Genomic DNA, 22,200 nt, shown 5'->3' on the forward strand with positions numbered 1-22,200 from the left:
TCAATGTCTTCCTCTTGCAGGAACTGCTGACACACTCCAGCCACATGAGGTCTAGCATTAGGAGGAACCCAGGGCCTGACTGTTTACTATACTACCATACTGTCTATACACTATACTGACTGTTTACTATACCACCATACTGTCTATACACTATACCGACTGTTTACTATACTACCATACTGTCTATACTGACTGTTTACTATACCACCATACTGTCTATACACTATACTGACTGTTTACTAAACTAACCTACTGTCTATACACTATACTGACTGTTTACTATACTACCATACTGTCTATACACTATACTGACTGTTTACTATACTACCATACTGTCTATACTGACTGTTTACTATACCACCATACTGTCTATACACTATACTGACTGTTTACTATACTACCATACTGTCTATACTGACTGTTTACTATACTACCATACTGTCTATACTGACTGTTTACTATACTACCATACTGTCTATACTGACTGTTTACTATACCACCATACTGTCTATACTGACTGTTTACTATACTACCATACTGTCTATACTGACTGTTTACTATACTACCATACTGTCTATACTGACTGTTTACTATACTACCATACTGTCTATACTGACTGTTTACTATACCACCATACTGTCTATACTGACTGTTTACTATACTACCATACTGTCTATACTAACTGTTTACTATACTACCATACTGTCTATACTGACCGTTTACTATACTACCATACTGTCTATACTGACTGTTTACTATACTACCATACTGTCTATACTAACTGTTTACTATACCACCATACTGTCTATACTGACTGTTTACTATACTACCATGCTGTCTATACGGACTGTTTATTATACTACCATAATGTCTATACTGACTGTTTACTATACTACCATACTGTCTATACACTATACTGACTGTTTACTATACTACCATACTGTCTATACACTATACTGACTGTTTACTATACTACCATACTGTCTATACACTATACTGACTGTTTACTATACTACCATACTGTCTATACTGACTGTTTACTATACCACCATACTGTCTATACTGACTGTTTACTATACCACCATACTGTCTATACTGACTGTTTACTATACTACCATACTGTCTATACACTATACTGACTGTTTACTATACCACCATACTGTCTATACTGACTGTTTACTATACTACCATACTGTCTATACTGACTGTTTACTATACTACCATAATGTCTATACTGACTGTTTACTATACCACCATACTGTCTATACTGACTGTTTACTATACTACCATACTGTCTATACACTATACTGACTGTTTACTATACTACCATACTGCCTATACACTATACTGACTGTTTACTATACTACCATACTGTCTATACTGACTGTTTACTATACCACCATACTGTCTATACTGACTGTTTACTATACCACAATACTGTCTATACTGACTGTTTACTATACCACCATACTGTCTATACTGACTGTTTACTATACTACCATACTGTCTATACTGACTGTTTACTATACTACCATACTGTCTATACACTATACTGACTGTTTACTATACTACCATACTGTCTATACTAACTGTTTACTATACTACCATACTGTCTATACTGACTGTTTACTATACCACCATACTGTCTATACACTATACTGACTGTTTACTATACTACCATACTGTCTATACTGACTGTTTACTATACTACCATACTGTCTATACTGACTGTTTACTATACCACCATACTGTCTATACACTATACTGACTGTTTACTATACTACCATACTGTCTATACTGACTGTTTACTATACCACCATACTGTCTATACACTATACTGACTGTTTACTATACTACCATACTGTTTATACTGACTGTTTACTATACTACCATACTTTCTATACTGACTGTTTACTATACTACCATACTGTCTATACTGACTGTTTACTATACCACCATACTGTCTATACTGACTGTTTACTATACTACCATACTGTCTATACTGACTGTTTACTATACTACCATAATGTCTATACTGACTGTTTACTATACTACCATACTGTCAATACTGACTGTTTACTATACTACCATACTGTCTATACTGACTGTTTACTATACTACCATCCTGTCTATACTGACTGTTTACTATACCACCATACTGTCTATACACTATACTGACTGTTTACTATACTACCATACTGTCTATACTGACTGTTTACTATACTACCATACTGTCTATACTGATTGTTTACTATACTACCATACTGTCTATACTGATTGTTTACTATACCACCATACTGTCTATACTGACTGTTTACTATACTACCATACTGTCTATACTGACTGTTTACTATACTACCATACTGTCTATACTGATTGTTTACTATACTACCATACTGTCTATACTGATTGTTTACTATACCACCATACTGTCTATACTGACTGTTTACTATACTACCATACTGTCTATACTGACTGTTTACTATACTACCATACTGTCTATACTGATTGTTTACTATACTACCATACTGTCTATACTGATTGTTTACTATACCACCATACTGTCTATACTGACTGTTTACTATACTACCATACTGTCTATACTGATTGTTTACTATACTACCATACTGTCTATACTGACTGTTTACTATACTACCATACTGTCTATACTGATTGTTTACTATACCACCATACTGTATATACTGACTGTTTACTATACTACCATACTGTCTACTAGCTGTTTTCCTGTCAAAGAAAGCCCTTGGCCAGAGACATGAACATCTTAATAATATGAACGCATTATGGTGAGTTGGGGTAGAGATAAGTAATAACTTATCTTGGGGCTTGATATGTTGCTACGTGGCTACGGTTCATCCTCAGCCATTAAAACCAGTGTGTGCATGTGTGTGCCTGTGTGTGCCTGTGTGTGTGTGTGTGTGTAAATCCTACCTGAAGCCTTGCCATCCATGGGTGAGTTGGGGTGTCGTGGGGTGTTGTTGCCCCGTGGTCGTCTCCTCCTGAAGAAGCCCCTTAGGATGCCACACTTCAGACTCTCCAGGAGGGAGCTCTTCCCACAGCCACAGTGGCCCAGCAGCTTCAGCTTGACCCGAGGCTGGGGGGTGCTGGTGGGACGCAGAGCCTGGATGTAGCTGCCTTTATGGTTGTTCTGGAGAGGGGGACGGGGAACAATCAGATCATATAAAGAGAAATGCTACTATAGACCTGAGGTAGCAGTGGAAACTTATGAACGGACACTTCCCTTCTGTCATATGCTGAGAAAGAGAAGGAGGGAGGGAGGGAGGGAAGGGAAGGAGGGAGGGAGGGAGGGAGGGAGGGTGGGGGAGGGAGGGAGGATGGGGGAGGGAAGATGGGGAGGGAGAGAGGATGGGGGAAGGAGGGAGGGAAGAGAAATACTACTATAGACCTGAGGTAGCGGTGGAAACTTATGAACGGACACTTCCCTTCTGTCATATGCTGAGAAAGAGAAGGAGGGAGGGAGGGAGGGAGGATGGGGAGGGAACGGAGGGAAGGAGGGAAGATGGGAAGATGGGAAGATAGGAAGGAAGGGAGGGAGGGAGGGAGGATGGGGAGGGAAGGAGGGAAGATGGAAAGGGAGGGAGGATGGGGGAAGGAGGGAGGGAAGAGAAATACTACTATAGACCTGAGGTAGCGGTGGAAACTTATGAATGGACACTTCCCTTCTGTCATATGCTGAGAAAGAGAAGGAGGGAGGGAGGGAGGGAGGGAGGATGGGGGAGGGAAGGAGTGAGGGAGGGAGGGAGAGAGGATGGGGAGGGAGAGGGGGATGGGGAACAATCAGATCATATAAAGAGATATATGAAGGGAGGGAGGATGGGGGAGGGAAGGAGGGAGGGAGGGAGGGAGGGAGGGAGGGAGGGAGGGAAGATGGGAAGGGAGGGAGGATGGGGAGGGAAGGAGGGAAGATGGGAAGGGAGGGAGGGAGGATGGGAAGGAAGGGAGGGAGGGAGGGAAGATGGGAAGGGAGGGAGGGAGGGAGGATGGGGGAGGGAAGATGGGAAGGGAGGGAGGATGGGGGAGGGAGGGAAGGAAGGAAGGAAGGAAGGGAGGGAGGGAGGGAGGGAGGGAAGATGGGAAGGAAGGGAGGGAGGGAGGGAAGATGGGAAGGAGGGAAGATGGGAAGGAAGGGAGGGAGGATGGGGGAAGATGGGGGAGGGAAGGAGGGAAGATGGGAAGGGAGGGAGGATGGGGGAGGGAAGGAGGGAAGATGGGAAGGGAGGGAGGCAGGGAGGGAAGATGGGAAGGAGGGAAGATGGGAAGGAAGGGAGGGAGGGAGGATGGGGGAGGGAAGGCGGGAAGATGGGAAGGGAGAGGGGATGGGGGAGGGAAGGAGGGAAGATGGGAAGGGAGGAGGGTGCATTTAACTAGTCAAATGGATGAAGTGAGTTTCTCTACAATGTAAAGCACTTTCAGAGATGCTAAATAATACAACAGCGGTTCATTACAATTCATATATTTTGTACCATATCATTATTATATGGACCAATAACAAAAGCACGTTCCTTCCTCTCTGGCAACTGAGTTAGGACGCCTGTATTTTGGGTGTATTGATACACCATCCAAAGTGTAATTAATATCTTCACCATGCTATTCAATGTCGGGAAAAAATGTTTTTTAAAGCAATCTACCAATTGGTGCCCTTCTTTGTGAGGCATTGGAAAACCACTCTGGTCTTTGTGGTTGAATCTGTGTTCAAAATAATTGTACAGTTGAAGTCGGAAGTTTACATACACTCAGGTTGGAGTCATTAAAACTAGTTTACATACACTCAGGTTGGAGTCCTTAAAACTAGTTTACATACACTCAGGTTGGAGTCATTAAAACTAGTTTACATACACTCAGGTTGGAGTCATTAAAACTAGTTTACATACACTCAGGTTGGAGTCATTAAAACTAGTTTACATAAACTCAGGTTGGAGTCATTAAAACTAGTTTACATACACTCAGGTTGGAGTCATTAAAACTAGTTTACATACACTCAGGTTGGAGTTATTAAAACTAGTTTACATAAACTCAGGTTGGAGTCATTAAAACTAGTTTACATACACTCAGGTTGGAGTCATTAAAACTAGTTTACATACACTCAGGTTGGAGTTATTAAAACTAGTTTACATACCCTTAGGTTGGAGTCATTAAAACTAGTTTACATACACTCAGGTTGGAGTCATTAAAACTAGTTTACATACACTCAGGTTGGAGTCATTAAAACTAGTTTACATACACTCAGGTTGGAGTCATTAAAACTAGTTTACATACACTCAGGTTGGAGTCATTAAAACTAGTTTACATACACTCAGGTTGGAGTCATTAAAACTAGTTTACATACCCTTAGGTTGGAGTCATTAAAACTAGTTTACATACACTCAGGTTGGAGTCATTAAAACTAGTTTACATACCCTTAGGTTGGAGTCATTAAAACTAGTTTACATACACTCAGGTTGAAGTCATTAAAACTAGTTTACATACACTCAGGTTGGAGTCATTAAAACTAGTTTACATACCCTTAGGTTGGAGTCATTAAAACTAGTTTACATACCCTTAGGTTGGAGTCATTAAAACTAGTTTTTCAATCACTCCACACATTTCTTGTTAAACTATAGTTTTGGCAAGTCGGTTAGGACATTTTTAATTTTTCCAAAAATTGTTTACAGACAGATTATTTCACAAATTATTGTGGAAAGCTTGTGGAAGGCTACCCGAAACATTTGACCCAAGTTAAACAATTTAAAAGGGCAATGCTACCAAATACTAATTGAGTATGTAAACTTCTGACCCACTGGGAATGTGATGAAAGAAATGAAAGCTCATTCTCTCTACTATTATTCTGACATTTCACATTCTTAAAATAAAGTGGTGATCCTAACTGACCTAAAAGAGGGAATTTTTACTAGGCTTAAATGACAGGAATTGTGAAAAACTGAGTTTAAATGTATTTGGCTAAGGTGTATGTAAACTTCTGACTTCAACTGTATGTGTGGGGTACAGAGATGAGGGAGTCATTCAGAAACCATGTTAAACACTATTATTGGACACACAAGTGAGTCCATGCAACTTATTATGTGACTTGTTAAGCACATTATTACTCCTGAACTGATTTAGGCCGTAACAAATGGGTTGAATACTGACTGAAGACATTTCAGCTTTTAATTTTTTATTCATTTGTAAAAATGTGAACTTTGACATTGTGGGGTATTGTGTGTAGAGTGTTGGGCCAGATCAAATCTCCAAGCTGACAAGTTAAAAATCTGTCGTTTCTGCTCCTGAACAGGCAGTTAACCCACTGTTCCTAGGCCAGTTAACCCACTGTTCCTAGGCCAGTTAACCCACTGTTCCTAGGCCAGTTAACCCACTGTTCCTAGGCCAGTTAACCCACTGTTCCTAGGCCAGTTAACCCACTGTTCCTAGGCCAGTTAACCCACTGTTCCTAGGCCAGTTAACCCACTGTTCCTAGACCAGTTAACCCACTGTTCCTAGACCAGTTAACCCACTGTTCCTAGGCCAGTTAACCCACTGTTCCTAGGCCAGTTAACCCACTGTTCCTAGACCAGTTAACCCACTGTTCCTAGGCCAGTTAACCCACTGTTCCTAGACCAGTTAACCCACTGTTCCTAGACCAGTTAACCCACTGTTCCTAGGCCAGTTAACCCACTGTTCCTAGGCCGTCATTGAAAATAAGAATTTGTTCTTAACTGACTTGCCTGGATAAATAAACAAATAATTTAAAAGAATCTATGTAATGTGGAGGACCACAGAGATGTGTGGTAGTACCTTCTTCAGTTTAACCAGCAACACAGCAACATGCTCCTGCTGCTCCTGCACTGCCAAATCTTCTGCTGTTTTACCATCCTGAGGGACAGAGAGGGAGGTAGAGGGAGAGAGAAAAGGGGGAGAGAGAGTGAGAAAAACACTACACTGCTGTATAGTAGGGATGTAACTGTACAGTAGGGATGTAACTGTATAGTAGGGATGTAACTGTATAGTAGGGATGTAACTGTATAGTAGGGATGTAACTGTATAGTAGGGGTGTAACTGCACAGTAGGGATGTAACTGTATAGTAGGGATGTAACTGAACAGTAGGGATGCCACAGTACAGTAGGGATGTAACTGTATAGTAGGGATGTAACTGAACAGTAGGGATGTCACAGTACAGTAGGGATGTAACTGTACAGTAGGGATGTAACTGAACAGTATGGATGCCACAGTACAGTAGGGATGTAACTGTACAGTAGGGATGTAACTGTATAGTAGGGATGTAACTGTATAGATGTAACTGTATAGTAGGGATGTAACTGTACAGTAGGGATGTAACTGAACAGTAGGGATGTCACAGTACAATAGGGATGTAACTGTACTGTAGGGATGCAACTGTATAGTAGGGATGTAACTGTATAGTAGGGATGTAACTGTACAGATGTAACTGTATAGTAGGGATGTAACTGTATAGTAGGGATGTAACTATACAGTAGGGATGTAACTGTATAGTAGGGATGTAACTGTACAGTAGGGATGTAACTGTACAGATGTAACTGTATAGTAGGGATGTAACTGTATAGTAGGGATGTAACTGTATAGTAGGGATGTAACTGTATAGTAGGGATGTAACTGTACAGATGTAACTGTATAGTAGGGATGTAACTGTATAGTAGGGATGTAACTATACAGTAGGGATGTAACTGTATAGTAGGGATGTAACTGTACAGTAGGGATGTAACTGTACAGATGTAACTGTATAGTAGGGATGTAACTGTATAGTAGGGATGTAACTGTATAGTAGGGATGTAACTGTATAGTAAGGATGTAACTGTACAGATGTAAATGTACAGTAGGGATGTAACTGTATAGTAGGGATGTAACTGTATAGTAGGGATGTAAGTGTACAGATGTAAATGTACAGTAGGGATGTAACTGCATAGTAGGGATGTAACTGTATAGTAGGGATGTAACTGTACAGATGTAACTGTATAGTAGGGATGTAAATGTACAGTAGGGATGTAACTGTATAGTAGGGATGTAACTGTATAGTAGTGATGTAACTGTACAGATGTAAATGTATAGTAGGGATGTAACTGTATAGTAGGGATGTAACTGTATAGTAAGGATGTAACTGTATAGTAGGGATGTAACTGTATAGTAGGGATGTAACTGTATAGTAGGGATGTAACTGTATAGTAGGGATGTAACTGTACAGATGTAAATGTATAGTAGGGATGTAACTGTATAGTAGGGATGCAACTGTATAGTAGGGATGTAACTGTACAGATGTAAATGTACAGTAGGGATGTAACTGTATAGTAGGGATGTAACTGTATAGTAGGGATGTAACTGTATAGTAGGGGTGTAACTGAACAGTAGGGATGTAACTGTATAGTAGGGATGTAACTGAACAGTAGGGATGCCTCAGTACAGTAGGGATGTAACTGTACAGTAGGGATGTAACTGTACAGTAGGGATGTAACTGTATAGTAGGGATGTAACTGTACAGATGTAACTGAACAGTAGGGATGTAACTGTATAGTAGGGATGTAACTGTACAGATGTAACTGAACAGTAGGGATGTAACTGTATAGTAGGGATGTAACTGTATAGTAGGGATGTAACTGTACAGATGTAACTGAACAGTAGGGATGTAACTGTATAGTAGGGATGTAACTGTACAGATGTAACTGAACAGTAGGGATGTAACTGTACAGTAGGGATGTAACTGTATAGTAGGGATGTAACTGAACAGTAGGGATGTCACAGTACAGTAGGGATGTAACTGTACAGTAGGGATGTAACTGTATAGTAGGGATGTAACTGTACAGATGTAACTGTATAGTAGGGATGTAAATGTACAGTAGGGATGTAACTGTATAGTAGGGATGTAACTGTACAGATGTAACTGTATAGTAGGGATGTAACTGTATAGTAGGGATGTAACTGTACAGTAGGGATGTAACTGAACAGTAGGGATGTCACAGTACAGTAGGGATGTAACTGTACAGTAGGGATGTAACTGTACAGTAGGGATGTAACTGAACAGTAGGGATGCCACAGTACAGTAGGGATGTAACTGTACAGTAGGGATGTCACAGTACAGTAGGGATGTAACTGTACAGTAGGGATGTAACTGTATAGTAGGGATGTAACTGTACAGATGTAACTGTATAGTAGGGATGTAACTGTATAGTAGGGATGTAACTGTACAGTAGGGATGTAACTGTATAGATGTAACTGTATAGTAGGGATGTAACTGTATAGTAGGGATGTAACTGTATAGTAGGGATGTAACTGTACAGATGTAACTGTATAGTAGGGATGTAACTGTATAGTAGGGATGTAACTATACAGTAGGGATGTAACTGTATAGTAGGGATGTAACTGTACAGTAGGGATGTAACTGTACAGATGTAACTGTATAGTAGGGATGTAACTGTATAGTAGGGATGTAACTGTATAGTAGGGATGTAACTGTATAGTAAGGATGTAACTGTACAGATGTAAATGTACAGTAGGGATGTAACTGTATAGTAGGGATGTAACTGTATAGTAGGGATGTAACTGTACAGATGTAAATGTACAGTAGGGATGTAACTGCATAGTAGGGATGTAACTGTATAGTAGGGATGTAACTGTACAGATGTAACTGTATAGTAGGGATGTAAATGTACAGTAGGGATGTAACTGTATAGTAGGGATGTAACTGTATAGTAGTGATGTAACTGTACAGATGTAAATGTATAGTAGGGATGTAACTGTATAGTAGGGATGTAACTGTATAGTAAGGATGTAACTGTATAGTAGGGATGTAACTGTATAGTAGGGATGTAACTGTATAGTAGGGATGTAACTGTATAGTAGGGATGTAACTGTACAGATGTAAATGTATAGTAGGGATGTAACTGTATAGTAGGGATGTAACTGTATAGTAGGGATGTAACTGTACAGATGTAAATGTACAGTAGGGATGTAACTGTATAGTAGGGATGTAACTGTATAGTAGGGATGTAACTGTATAGTAGGGGTGTAACTGAACAGTAGGGATGTAACTGTATAGTAGGGATGTAACTGAACAGTAGGGATGCCACAGTACAGTAGGGATGTAACTGTACAGTAGGGATGTAACTGTACAGTAGGGATGTAACTGTATAGTAGGGATGTAACTGTACAGATGTAACTGAACAGTAGGGATGTAACTGTATAGTAGGGATGTAACTGTACAGATGTAACTGAACAGTAGGGATGTAACTGTATAGTAGGGATGTAACTGTATAGTAGGGATGTAACTGTACAGATGTAACTGAACAGTAGGGATGTAACTGTATAGTAGGGATGTAACTGTACAGATGTAACTGAACAGTAGGGATGTAACTGTACAGTAGGGATGTAACTGTATAGTAGGGATGTAACTGAACAGTAGGGATGTCACAGTACAGTAGGGATGTAACTGTACAGTAGGGATGTAACTGTATAGTAGGGATGTAACTGTACAGATGTAACTGTATAGTAGGGATGTAAATGTACAGTAGGGATGTAACTGTATAGTAGGGATGTAACTGTACAGATGTAACTGTATAGTAGGGATGTAACTGTATAGTAGGGATGTAACTGTACAGTAGGGATGTAACTGAACAGTAGGGATGTCACAGTACAGTAGGGATGTAACTGTACAGTAGGGATGTAACTGTACAGTAGGGATGTAACTGAACAGTAGGGATGCCACAGTACAGTAGGGATGTAACTGTACAGTAGGGATGTAACTGTATAGTAGGGATGTAACTGAACAGTAGGGATGTCACAGTACAGTAGGGATGTAACTGTACAGTAGGGATGTAACTGTATAGTAGGGATGTAACTGTACAGATGTAACTGTATAGTAGGGATGTAACTGTATAGTAGGGATGTAACTGTAGGGTAGGGATGTAACTGTATAGATGTAACTGTATAGTAGGGATGTAACTGTATAGTAGGGATGTAACTGTATAGTAGGGATGTAACTGTACAGATGTAACTGTATAGTAGGGATGTAACTGTATAGTAGGGATGTAACTATACAGTAGGGATGTAACTGTATAGTAGGGATGTAACTGTACAGTAGGGATGTAACTGTACAGATGTAACTGTATAGTAGGGATGTAACTGTATAGTAGGGATGTAACTGTATAGTAGGGATGTAACTGTATAGTAAGGATGTAACTGTACAGATGTAAATGTACAGTAGGGATGTAACTGTATAGTAGGGATGTAACTGTATAGTAGGGATGTAACTGTACAGATGTAAATGTACAGTAGGGATGTAACTGCATAGTAGGGATGTAACTGTATAGTAGGGATGTAACTGTACAGATGTAACTGTATAGTAGGGATGTAAATGTACAGTAGGGATGTAACTGTATAGTAGGGATGTAACTGTATAGTAGTGATGTAACTGTACAGATGTAAATGTATAGTAGGGATGTAACTGTATAGTAGGGATGTAACTGTATAGTAAGGATGTAACTGTATAGTAGGGATGTAACTGTATAGTAGGGATGTAACTGTATAGTAGGGATGTAACTGTATAGTAGGGATGTAACTGTACAGATGTAAATGTATAGTAGGGATGTAACTGTATAGTAGGGATGTAACTGTATAGTAGGGATGTAACTGTAGAGATGTAAATGTACAGTAGGGATGTAACTGTATAGTAGGGATGTAACTGTATAGTAGGGATGTAACTGTATAGTAGGGGTGTAACTGAACAGTAGGGATGTAACTGTATAGTAGGGATGTAACTGAACAGTAGGGATGCCACAGTACAGTAGGGATGTAACTGTACAGTAGGGATGTAACTGTACAGTAGGGATGTAACTGTATAGTAGGGATGTAACTGTACAGATGTAACTGAACAGTAGGGATGTAACTGTATAGTAGGGATGTAACTGTACAGATGTAACTGAACAGTAGGGATGTAACTGTATAGTAGGGATGTAACTGTATAGTAGGGATGTAACTGTACAGATGTAACTGAACAGTAGGGATGTAACTGTATAGTAGGGATGTAACTGTACAGATGTAACTGAACAGTAGGGATGTAACTGTACAGTAGGGATGTAACTGTATAGTAGGGATTTAACTGAACAGTAGGGATGTCACAGTACAGTAGGGATGTAACTGTACAGTAGGGATGTAACTGTATAGTAGGGATGTAACTGTACAGATGTAACTGTATAGTAGGGATGTAAATGTACAGTAGGGATGTAACTGTATAGTAGGGATGTAACTGTACAGATGTAACTGTATAGTAGGGATGTAACTGTATAGTAGGGATGTAACTGTATAGTAGGGATGTAACTGTATAGTAGGGATGTAACTGTACAGATGTAACTGTATAGTAGGGATGTAACTGTATAGTAGGGATGTAACTATACAGTAGGGATGTAACTGTATAGTAGGGATGTAACTGTACAGTAGGGATGTAACTGTACAGATGTAACTGTATAGTAGGGATGTAACTGTATAGTAGGGATGTAACTGTATAGTAGGGATGTAACTGTATAGTAAGGATGTAACTGTACAGATGTAAATGTACAGTAGGGATGTAACTGTATAGTAGGGATGTAACTGTATAGTAGGGATGTAACTGTACAGATGTAAATGTACAGTAGGGATGTAACTGCATAGTAGGGATGTAACTGTATAGTAGGGATGTAACTGTACAGATGTAACTGTATAGTAGGGATGTAAATCTACAGTAGGGATGTAACTGTATAGTAGGGATGTAACTGTATAGTAGTGATGTAACTGTACAGATGTAAATGTATAGTAGGGATGTAACTGTATAGTAGGGATGTAACTGTATAGTAAGGATGTAACTGTATAGTAGGGATGTAACTGTATAGTAGGGATGTAACTGTATAGTAGGGATGTAACTGTATAGTAGGGATGTAACTGTACAGATGTAAATGTATAGTAGGGATGTAACTGTATAGTAGGGATGTAACTGTATAGTAGGGATGTAACTGTACAGATGTAAATGTACAGTAGGGATGTAACTGTATAGTAGGGATGTAACTGTATAGTAGGGATGTAACTGTATAGTAGGGGTGTAACTGAACAGTAGGGATGTAACTGTATAGTAGGGATGTAACTGAACAGTAGGGATGCCACAGTACAGTAGGGATGTAACTGTACAGTAGGGATGTAACTGTACAGTAGGGATGTAACTGTATAGTAGGGATGTAACTGTACAAATGTAACTGAACAGTAGGGATGTAACTGTATAGTAGGGATGTAACTGAACAGTAGGGATGTAACTGTATAGTAGGGATGTAACTGAACAGTAGGGATGTAACTGTATAGTAGGGATGTAACTGTATAGTAGGGATGTAACTGTACAGATGTAACTGAACAGTAGGGATGTAACTGTATAGTAGGGATGTAACTGTACAGATGTAACTGAACAGTAGGGATGTAACTGTACAGTAGGGATGTAACTGAACAGTAGGGATGTCACAGTACAGTAGGGATGTAACTGTACAGTAGGGATGTAACTGTATAGTAGGGATGTAACTGTACAGATGTAACTGTATAGTAGGGATGTAAATGTACAGTAGGGATGTAACTGTATAGTAGGGATGTAACTGTACAGATGTAACTGTATAGTAGGGATGTAACTGTATAGTAGGGATGTAACTGTACAGTAGGGATGTAACTGAACAGTAGGGATGTCACAGTACAGTAGGGATGTAACTGTACAGTAGGGATGTAACTGTACAGTAGGGATGTAACTGAACAGTAGGGATGCCACAGTACAGTAGGGATGTAACTGTACAGTAGGGATGTAACTGTATAGTAGGGATGTAACTGAACAGTAGGGATGTCACAGTACAGTAGGGATGTAACTGTACAGTAGGGATGTAACTGTATAGTAGGGATGTAACTGTACAGATGTAACTGTATAGTAGGGATGTAACTGTATAGTAGGGATGTAACTGTACAGTAGGGATGTAACTGTATAGATGTAACTGTATAGTAGGGATGTAACTGTATAGTAGGGATGTAACTGTATAGTAGGGATGTAACTGTACAGATGTAACTGTATAGTAGGGATGTAACTGTATAGTAGGGATGTAACTATACAGTAGGGATGTAACTGTATAGTAGGGATGTAACTGTACAGTAGGGATGTAACTGTACAGATGTAACTGTATAGTAGGGATGTAACTGTATAGTAGGGATGTAACTGTATAGTAGGGATGTAACTGTATAGTAAGGATGTAACTGTACAGATGTAAATGTACAGTAGGGATGTAACTGTATAGTAGGGATGTAACTGTATAGTAGGGATGTAACTGTACAGATGTAAATGTACAGTAGGGATGTAACTGCATAGTAGGGATGTAACTGTATAGTAGGGATGTAACTGTACAGATGTAACTGTATAGTAGGGATGTAAATGTACAGTAGGGATGTAACTGTATAGTAGGGATGTAACTGTATAGTAGTGATGTAACTGTACAGATGTAAATGTATAGTAGGGATGTAACTGTATAGTAGGGATGTAACTGTATAGTAAGGATGTAACTGTATAGTAGGGATGTAACTGTATAGTAGGGATGTAACTGTATAGTAGGGATGTAACTGTATAGTAGGGATGTAACTGTACAGATGTAAATGTATAGTAGGGATGTAACTGTATAGTAGGGATGTAACTGTATAGTAGGGATGTAACTGTACAGATGTAAATGTACAGTAGGGATGTAACTGTATAGTAGGGATGTAACTGTATAGTAGGGATGTAACTGTATAGTAGGGGTGTAACTGAACAGTAGGGATGTAACTGTATAGTAGGGATGTAACTGAACAGTAGGGATGCCACAGTACAGTAGGGATGTAACTGTACAGTAGGGATGTAACTGTACAGTAGGGATGTAACTGTATAGTAGGGATGTAACTGTACAGATGTAACTGAACAGTAGGGATGTAACTGTATAGTAGGGATGTAACTGTACAGATGTAACTGAACAGTAGGGATGTAACTGTATAGTAGGGATGTAACTGTATAGTAGGGATGTAACTGTACAGATGTAACTGAACAGTAGGGATGTCACTGTATAGTAGGGATGTAACTGTACAGATGTAACTGAACAGTAGGGATGTAACTGTACAGTAGGGATGTAACTGTATAGTAGGGATGTAACTGAACAGTAGGGATGTCACAGTACAGTAGGGATGTAACTGTACAGTAGGGATGTAACTGTATAGTAGGGATGTAACTGTACAGATGTAACTGTATAGTAGGGATGTAAATGTACAGTAGGGATGTAACTGTATAGTAGGGATGTAACTGTACAGATTTAACTGTATAGTAGGGATGTAACTGTATAGTAGGGATGTAACTGTACAGTAGGGATGTAACTGAACAGTAGGGATGTCACAGTACAGTAGGGATGTAACTGTACAGTAGGGATGTAACTGTACAGTAGGGATGTAACTGAACAGTAGGGATGCCACAGTACAGTAGGGATGTAACTGTACAGTAGGGATGTAACTGTATAGTAGGGATGTAACTGAACAGTAGGGATGTCACAGTACAGTAGGGATGTAACTGTACAGTAGGGATGTAACTGTATAGTAGGGATGTAACTGTACAGATGTAACTGTATAGTAGGGATGTAACTGTATAGTAGGGATGTAACTGTAGGGTAGGGATGTAACTGTATAGATGTAACTGTATAGTAGGGATGTAACTGTATAGTAGGGATGTAACTGTATAGTAGGGATGTAACTGTACAGATGTAACTGTATAGTAGGGATGTAACTGTATAGTAGGGATGTAACTATACAGTAGGGATGTAACTGTATAGTAGGGATGTAACTGTACAGTAGGGATGTAACTGTACAGATGTAACTGTATAGTAGGGATGTAACTGTATAGTAGGGATGTAACTGTATAGTAGGGATGTAACTGTATAGTAAGGATGTAACTGTACAGATGTAAATGTACAGTAGGGATGTAACTGTATAGTAGGGATGTAACTGTATAGTAGGGATGTAACTGTACAGATGTAAATGTACAGTAGGGATGTAACTGCATAGTAGGGATGTAACTGTATAGTAGGGATGTAACTGTACAGATGTAACTGTATAGTAGGGATGTAAATGTACAGTAGGGATGTAACTGTATAGTAGGGATGTAACTGTATAGTAGTGATGTAACTGTACAGATGTAACTGTATAGTAGGGATGTAACTGTATAGTAGGGATGTAACTGTATAGTAAGGATGTAACTGTATAGTAGGGATGTAACTGTATAGTAGGGATGTAACTGTATAGTAGGGATGTAACTGTACAGATGTAAATGTATAGTAGGGATGTAACTGTATAGTAGGGATGTAACTGTATAGTAGGGATGTAACTGTACAGATGTAAATGTACAGTAGGGATGTAACTGTATAGTAGGGATGTAACTGTATAGTAGGGATGTAACTGTATAGTAGGGGTGTAACTGAACAGTAGGGATGTAACTGTATAGTAGGGATGTAACTGAACAGTAGGGATGCCACAGTACAGTAGGGATGTAACTGTACAGTAGGGATGTAACTGTACAGTAGGGATGTAACTGTATAGTAGGGATGTAACTGTACAGATGTAACTGAACAGTAGGGATGTAACTGTATAGTAGGGATGTAACTGTACAGATGTAACTGAACAGTAGGGATGTAACTGTATAGTAGGGATGTAACTGTATAGTAGGGATGTAACTGTACAGATGTAACTGAACAGTAGGGATGTAACTGTATAGTAGGGATGTAACTGTACAGATGTAACTGAACAGTAGGGATGTAACTGTACAGTAGGGATGTAACTGTATAGTAGGGATTTAACTGAACAGTAGGGATGTCACAGTACAGTAGGGATGTAACTGTACAGTAGGGATGTAACTGTATAGTAGGGATGTAACTGTACAGATGTAACTGTATAGTAGGGATGTAAATGTACAGTAGGGATGTAACTGTATAGTAGGGATGTAACTGTACAGATGTAACTGTATAGTAGGGATGTAACTGTATAGTAGGGATGTAACTGTATAGTAGGGATGTAACTGTATAGTAGGGATGTAACTGTACAGATGTAACTGTATAGTAGGGATGTAACTGTATAGTAGGGATGTAACTATACAGTAGGGATGTAACTGTATAGTAGGGATGTAACTGTACAGTAGGGATGTAACTGTACAGATGTAACTGTATAGTAGGGATGTAACTGTATAGTAGGGATGTAACTGTATAGTAGGGATGTAACTGTATAGTAAGGATGTAACTGTACAGATGTAAATGTACAGTAGGGATGTAACTGTATAGTAGGGATGTAACTGTATAGTAGGGATGTAACTGTACAGATGTAAATGTACAGTAGGGATGTAACTGCATAGTAGGGATGTAACTGTATAGTAGGGATGTAACTGTACAGATGTAACTGTATAGTAGGGATGTAAATGTACAGTAGGGATGTAACTGTATAGTAGGGATGTAACTGTATAGTAGTGATGTAACTGTACAGATGTAAATGTATAGTAGGGATGTAACTGTATAGTAGGGATGTAACTGTATAGTAGGGATGTAACTGTACAGATGTAAATGTACAGTAGGGATGTAACTGTATAGTAGGGATGTAACTGTATAGTAGGGATGTAACTGTATAGTAGGGGTGTAACTGAACAGTAGGGATGTAACTGTATAGTAGGGATGTAACTGAACAGTAGGGATGCCACAGTACAGTAGGGATGTAACTGTACAGTAGGGATGTAACTGTACAGTAGGGATGTAACTGTATAGTAGGGATGTAACTGTACAGATGTAACTGAACAGTAGGGATGTAACTGTATAGTAGGGATGTAACTGTACAGATGTAACTGAACAGTAGGGATGTAACTGTATAGTAGGGATGTAACTGTATAGTAGGGATGTAACTGTACAGATGTAACTGAACAGTAGGGATGTAACTGTATAGTAGGGATGTAACTGTACAGATGTAACTGAACAGTAGGGATGTAACTGTACAGTAGGGATGTAACTGTATAGTAGGGATGTAACTGAACAGTAGGGATGTCACAGTACAGTAGGGATGTAACTGTACAGTAGGGATGTAACTGTATAGTAGGGATGTAACTGTACAGATGTAACTGTATAGTAGGGATGTAAATGTACAGTAGGGATGTAACTGTATAGTAGGGATGTAACTGTACAGATGTAACTGTATAGTAGGGATGTAACTGTATAGTAGGGATGTAACTGTACAGTAGGGATGTAACTGAACAGTAGGGATGTCACAGTACAGTAGGGATGTAACTGTACAGTAGGGATGTAACTGTACAGTAGGGATGTAACTGAACAGTAGGGATGCCACAGTACAGTAGGGATGTAACTGTACAGTAGGGATGTAACTGTATAGTAGGGATGTAACTGAACAGTAGGGATGTCACAGTACAGTAGGGATGTAACTGTACAGTAGGGATGTAACTGTATAGTAGGGATGTAACTGTACAGATGTAACTGTATAGTAGGGATGTAACTGTATAGTAGGGATGTAACTGTACAGTAGGGATGTAACTGTATAGATGTAACTGTATAGTAGGGATGTAACTGTATAGTAGGGATGTAACTGAACAGTAGGGATGTCACAGTACAGTAGGGATGTAACTGTACAGTAGGGATGTAACTGTATAGTAGGGATGTAACTGTACAGATGTAACTGTATAGTAGGGATGTAACTGTATAGTAGGGATGTAACTGTACAGTAGGGATGTAACTGTACAGATGTAACTGTATAGTAGGGATGTAACTGTATAGTAGGGATGTAACTGTATAGTAGGGATGTAACTGTATAGTAGGGATGTAACTGTATAGTAGGGATGTAACTGTACAGATGTAACTGTATAGTAGCGATGTAACTGTATTGTAAGGATGTAACTGTATAGTAGGGATGTAACTGTATAGTAGGGATGTAAATGTATAGTAGGGATGTAACTGTATAGTAGGGATATAACTGTACAGATGTAACTGTATAGTAGGGATGTAACTGTACAGTAGGGATGTAACTGTATAGTAGGGATGTAACTGTACAGATGTAACTGTATAGTAGGGATGTAACTGTATAGTAGGGATGTAACTGTATAGTAGGGATGTAACTGTATAGTAGGGATGTAACTGTATAGTAGGGGTGTAACTGCACAGTAGGGATGTAACTGTATAGTAGGGATGTAACTGAACAGTAGGGATGCCACAGTACAGTAGGGATGTAACTGTACAGTAGGGATGTAACTGTATAGTAGGGATGTAACTGTACAGATGTAACTGTATAGTAGGGATGTAACTGTATAGTAGGGATGTAACTATACAGTAGGGATGTAACTGTATAGTAGGGATGTAACTGTACAGTAGGGATGTAACTGTACAGATGTAACTGTATAGTAGGGATGTAACTGTATAGTAGGGATGTAACTGTATAGTAGGGATGTAACTGTATAGTAGGGATGTAACTGTACAGATGTAACTGTACAGATGTAACTGTATAGTAGGGATGTAACTGTATAGTAGGGATGTAACTATACAGTAGGGATGTAACTGTATAGTAGGGATGTAACTGTACAGTAGGGATGTAACTGTACAGATGTAACTGTATAGTAGGGATGTAACTGTATAGTAGGGATGTAACTGTATAGTAAGGATGTAACTGTACAGATGTAAATGTACAGTAGGGATGTAACTGCTGTTTTACCATCCTGAGGGACAGAGAGGGAGGTAGAGGGAGAGAGAAAAGGGGGAGAGAGAGTGAGAAAAACACTACACTGCTGTATAGTAGGGATGTAACTGTACAGTAGGGATGTAACTGTATAGTAGGGATGTAACTGTATAGTAGGGATGTAACTGTATAGTAGGGGTGTAACTGCACAGTAGGGATGTAACTGTATAGTAGGGATGTAACTGAACAGTAGGGATGCCACAGTACAGTAGGGATGTAACTGTACAGTAGGGATGTAACTGTACAGTAGGGATGTAACTGTATAGTAGGGATGTAACTGTACAGATGTAACTGTATAGTAGGGATGTAACTGTATAGTAGGGATGTAACTGTACAGTAGGGATGTAACTGTACAGATGTAACTGTATAGTAGGGATGTAACTGTATAGTAGGGATGTAACTGTATAGTAGGGATGTAACTGTATAGTAGGGATGTAACTGTATAGTAGGGATGTAACTGTACAGATGTAACTGTATAGTAGCGATGTAACTGTATTGTAAGGATGTAACTGTATAGTAGGGATGTAACTGTATAGTAGGGATGTAAATGTATAGTAGGGATGTAACTGTATAGTAGGGATATAACTGTACAGATGTAACTGTATAGTAGGGATGTAACTGTACAGTAGGGATGTAACTGTATAGTAGGGATGTAACTGTACAGATGTAACTGTATAGTAGGGATGTAACTGTATAGTAGGGATGTAACTGTATAGTAGGGATGTAACTGTATAGTAGGGATGTAACTGTATAGTAGGGGTGTAACTGCACAGTAGGGATGTAACTGTATAGTAGGGATGTAACTGAACAGTAGGGATGCCACAGTACAGTAGGGATGTAACTGTACAGTAGGGATGTAACTGTATAGTAGGGATGTAACTGTACAGATGTAACTGTATAGTAGGGATGTAACTGTATAGTAGGGATGTAACTATACAGTAGGGATGTAACTGTATAGTAGGGATGTAACTGTACAGTAGGGATGTAACTGTACAGATGTAACTGTATAGTAGGGATGTAACTGTATAGTAGGGATGTAACTGTATAGTAGGGATGTAACTGTATAGTAGGGATGTAACTGTACAGATGTAACTGTACAGATGTAACTGTATAGTAGGGATGTAACTGTATAGTAGGGATGTAACTATACAGTAGGGATGTAACTGTATAGTAGGGATGTAACTGTACAGTAGGGATGTAACTGTACAGATGTAACTGTATAGTAGGGATGTAACTGTATAGTAGGGATGTAACTGTATAGTAAGGATGTAACTGTACAGATGTAAATGTACAGTAGGGATGTAACTGCTGTTTTACCATCCTGAGGGACAGAGAGGGAGGTAGAGGGAGAGAGAAAAGGGGGAGAGAGAGTGAGAAAAACACTACACTGCTGTATAGTAGGGATGTAACTGTACAGTAGGGATGTAACTGTATAGTAGGGATGTAACTGTATAGTAGGGATGTAACTGTATAGTAGGGGTGTAACTGCACAGTAGGGATGTAACTGTATAGTAGGGATGTAACTGAACAGTAGGGATGCCACAGTACAGTAGGGATGTAACTGTACAGTAGGGATGTAACTGTACAGTAGGGATGTAACTGTATAGTAGGGATGTAACTGTACAGATGTAACTGAACAGTAGGGATGTAACTGTATAGTAGGGATGTAACTGTACAGATGTAACTGAACAGTAGGGATGTAACTGTATAGTAGGGATGTAACTGTACAGATGTAACTGAAGAGTAGGGATGTAACTGTACAGTAGGGATGTAACTGTATAGTAGGGATGTAACTGAACAGTAGGGATGTCACAGTACAGTAGGGATGTAACTGAACAGTAGGGATGTAACTGTACAGTAGGGATGTAACTGAACAGTAGGGATGCCACAGTACAGTAGGGATGTAACTGTATAGTAGGGATGTAACTGAACAGTAGGGATGTCACAGTACAGTAGGGATGTAACTGTACAGTAGGGATGTAACTGTACAGTAGGGATGTAACTGTATAGTAGGGATGTAACTGAACAGTAGGGATGTCACAGTACAGTAGGGATGTAACTGTACAGTAGGGATGTAACTGTATAGTAGGGATGTAACTGTACAGTAGGGATGTAACTGTATAGATGTAACTGTATAGTAGGGATGTAACTGTACGGTAGGGATGTAACTGAACAGTAGGGATGTCACAGTACAATAGGGATGTAACTGTACAGTAGGGATGCAACTGTATAGTAGGGATGTAACTGTATAGTAGGGATGTAACTGTACAGATGTAACTGTATAGTAGGGATGTAACTGTATAGTAGGGATGTAACTATACAGTAGGGATGTAACTGTATAGTAGGGATGTAACTGTACAGTAGGGATGTAACTGTACAGATGTAACTGTATAGTA

At 39.4% G+C, this 22,200-nt stretch overlaps 1 protein-coding gene across 1 annotated transcript in view; it reads right to left on the minus strand.

Annotated features, from left to right (window-relative positions):
* The window catches only part of LOC139405149 (death-associated protein kinase 1-like), a 159,985-nt gene that overhangs the window by 43,651 nt on the left and 94,134 nt on the right, over positions 1 to 22,200 (minus strand). The window contains exons 15-16 of the mRNA XM_071147569.1: positions 6,808 to 6,885; positions 2,950 to 3,166 (exon numbers count right to left, since the gene is read on the minus strand). Of these exons, the coding sequence (XP_071003670.1) occupies positions 2,950 to 3,166; positions 6,808 to 6,885 (295 nt within the window). The remainder of the gene's footprint in view (positions 1 to 2,949; positions 3,167 to 6,807; positions 6,886 to 22,200) is intronic.

This window comes from Oncorhynchus clarkii, unplaced genomic scaffold (assembly GCF_045791955.1).
Source record: "Oncorhynchus clarkii lewisi isolate Uvic-CL-2024 unplaced genomic scaffold, UVic_Ocla_1.0 unplaced_contig_9975_pilon_pilon, whole genome shotgun sequence".
Lineage (NCBI taxonomy): Eukaryota > Metazoa > Chordata > Actinopteri > Salmoniformes > Salmonidae > Oncorhynchus > Oncorhynchus clarkii.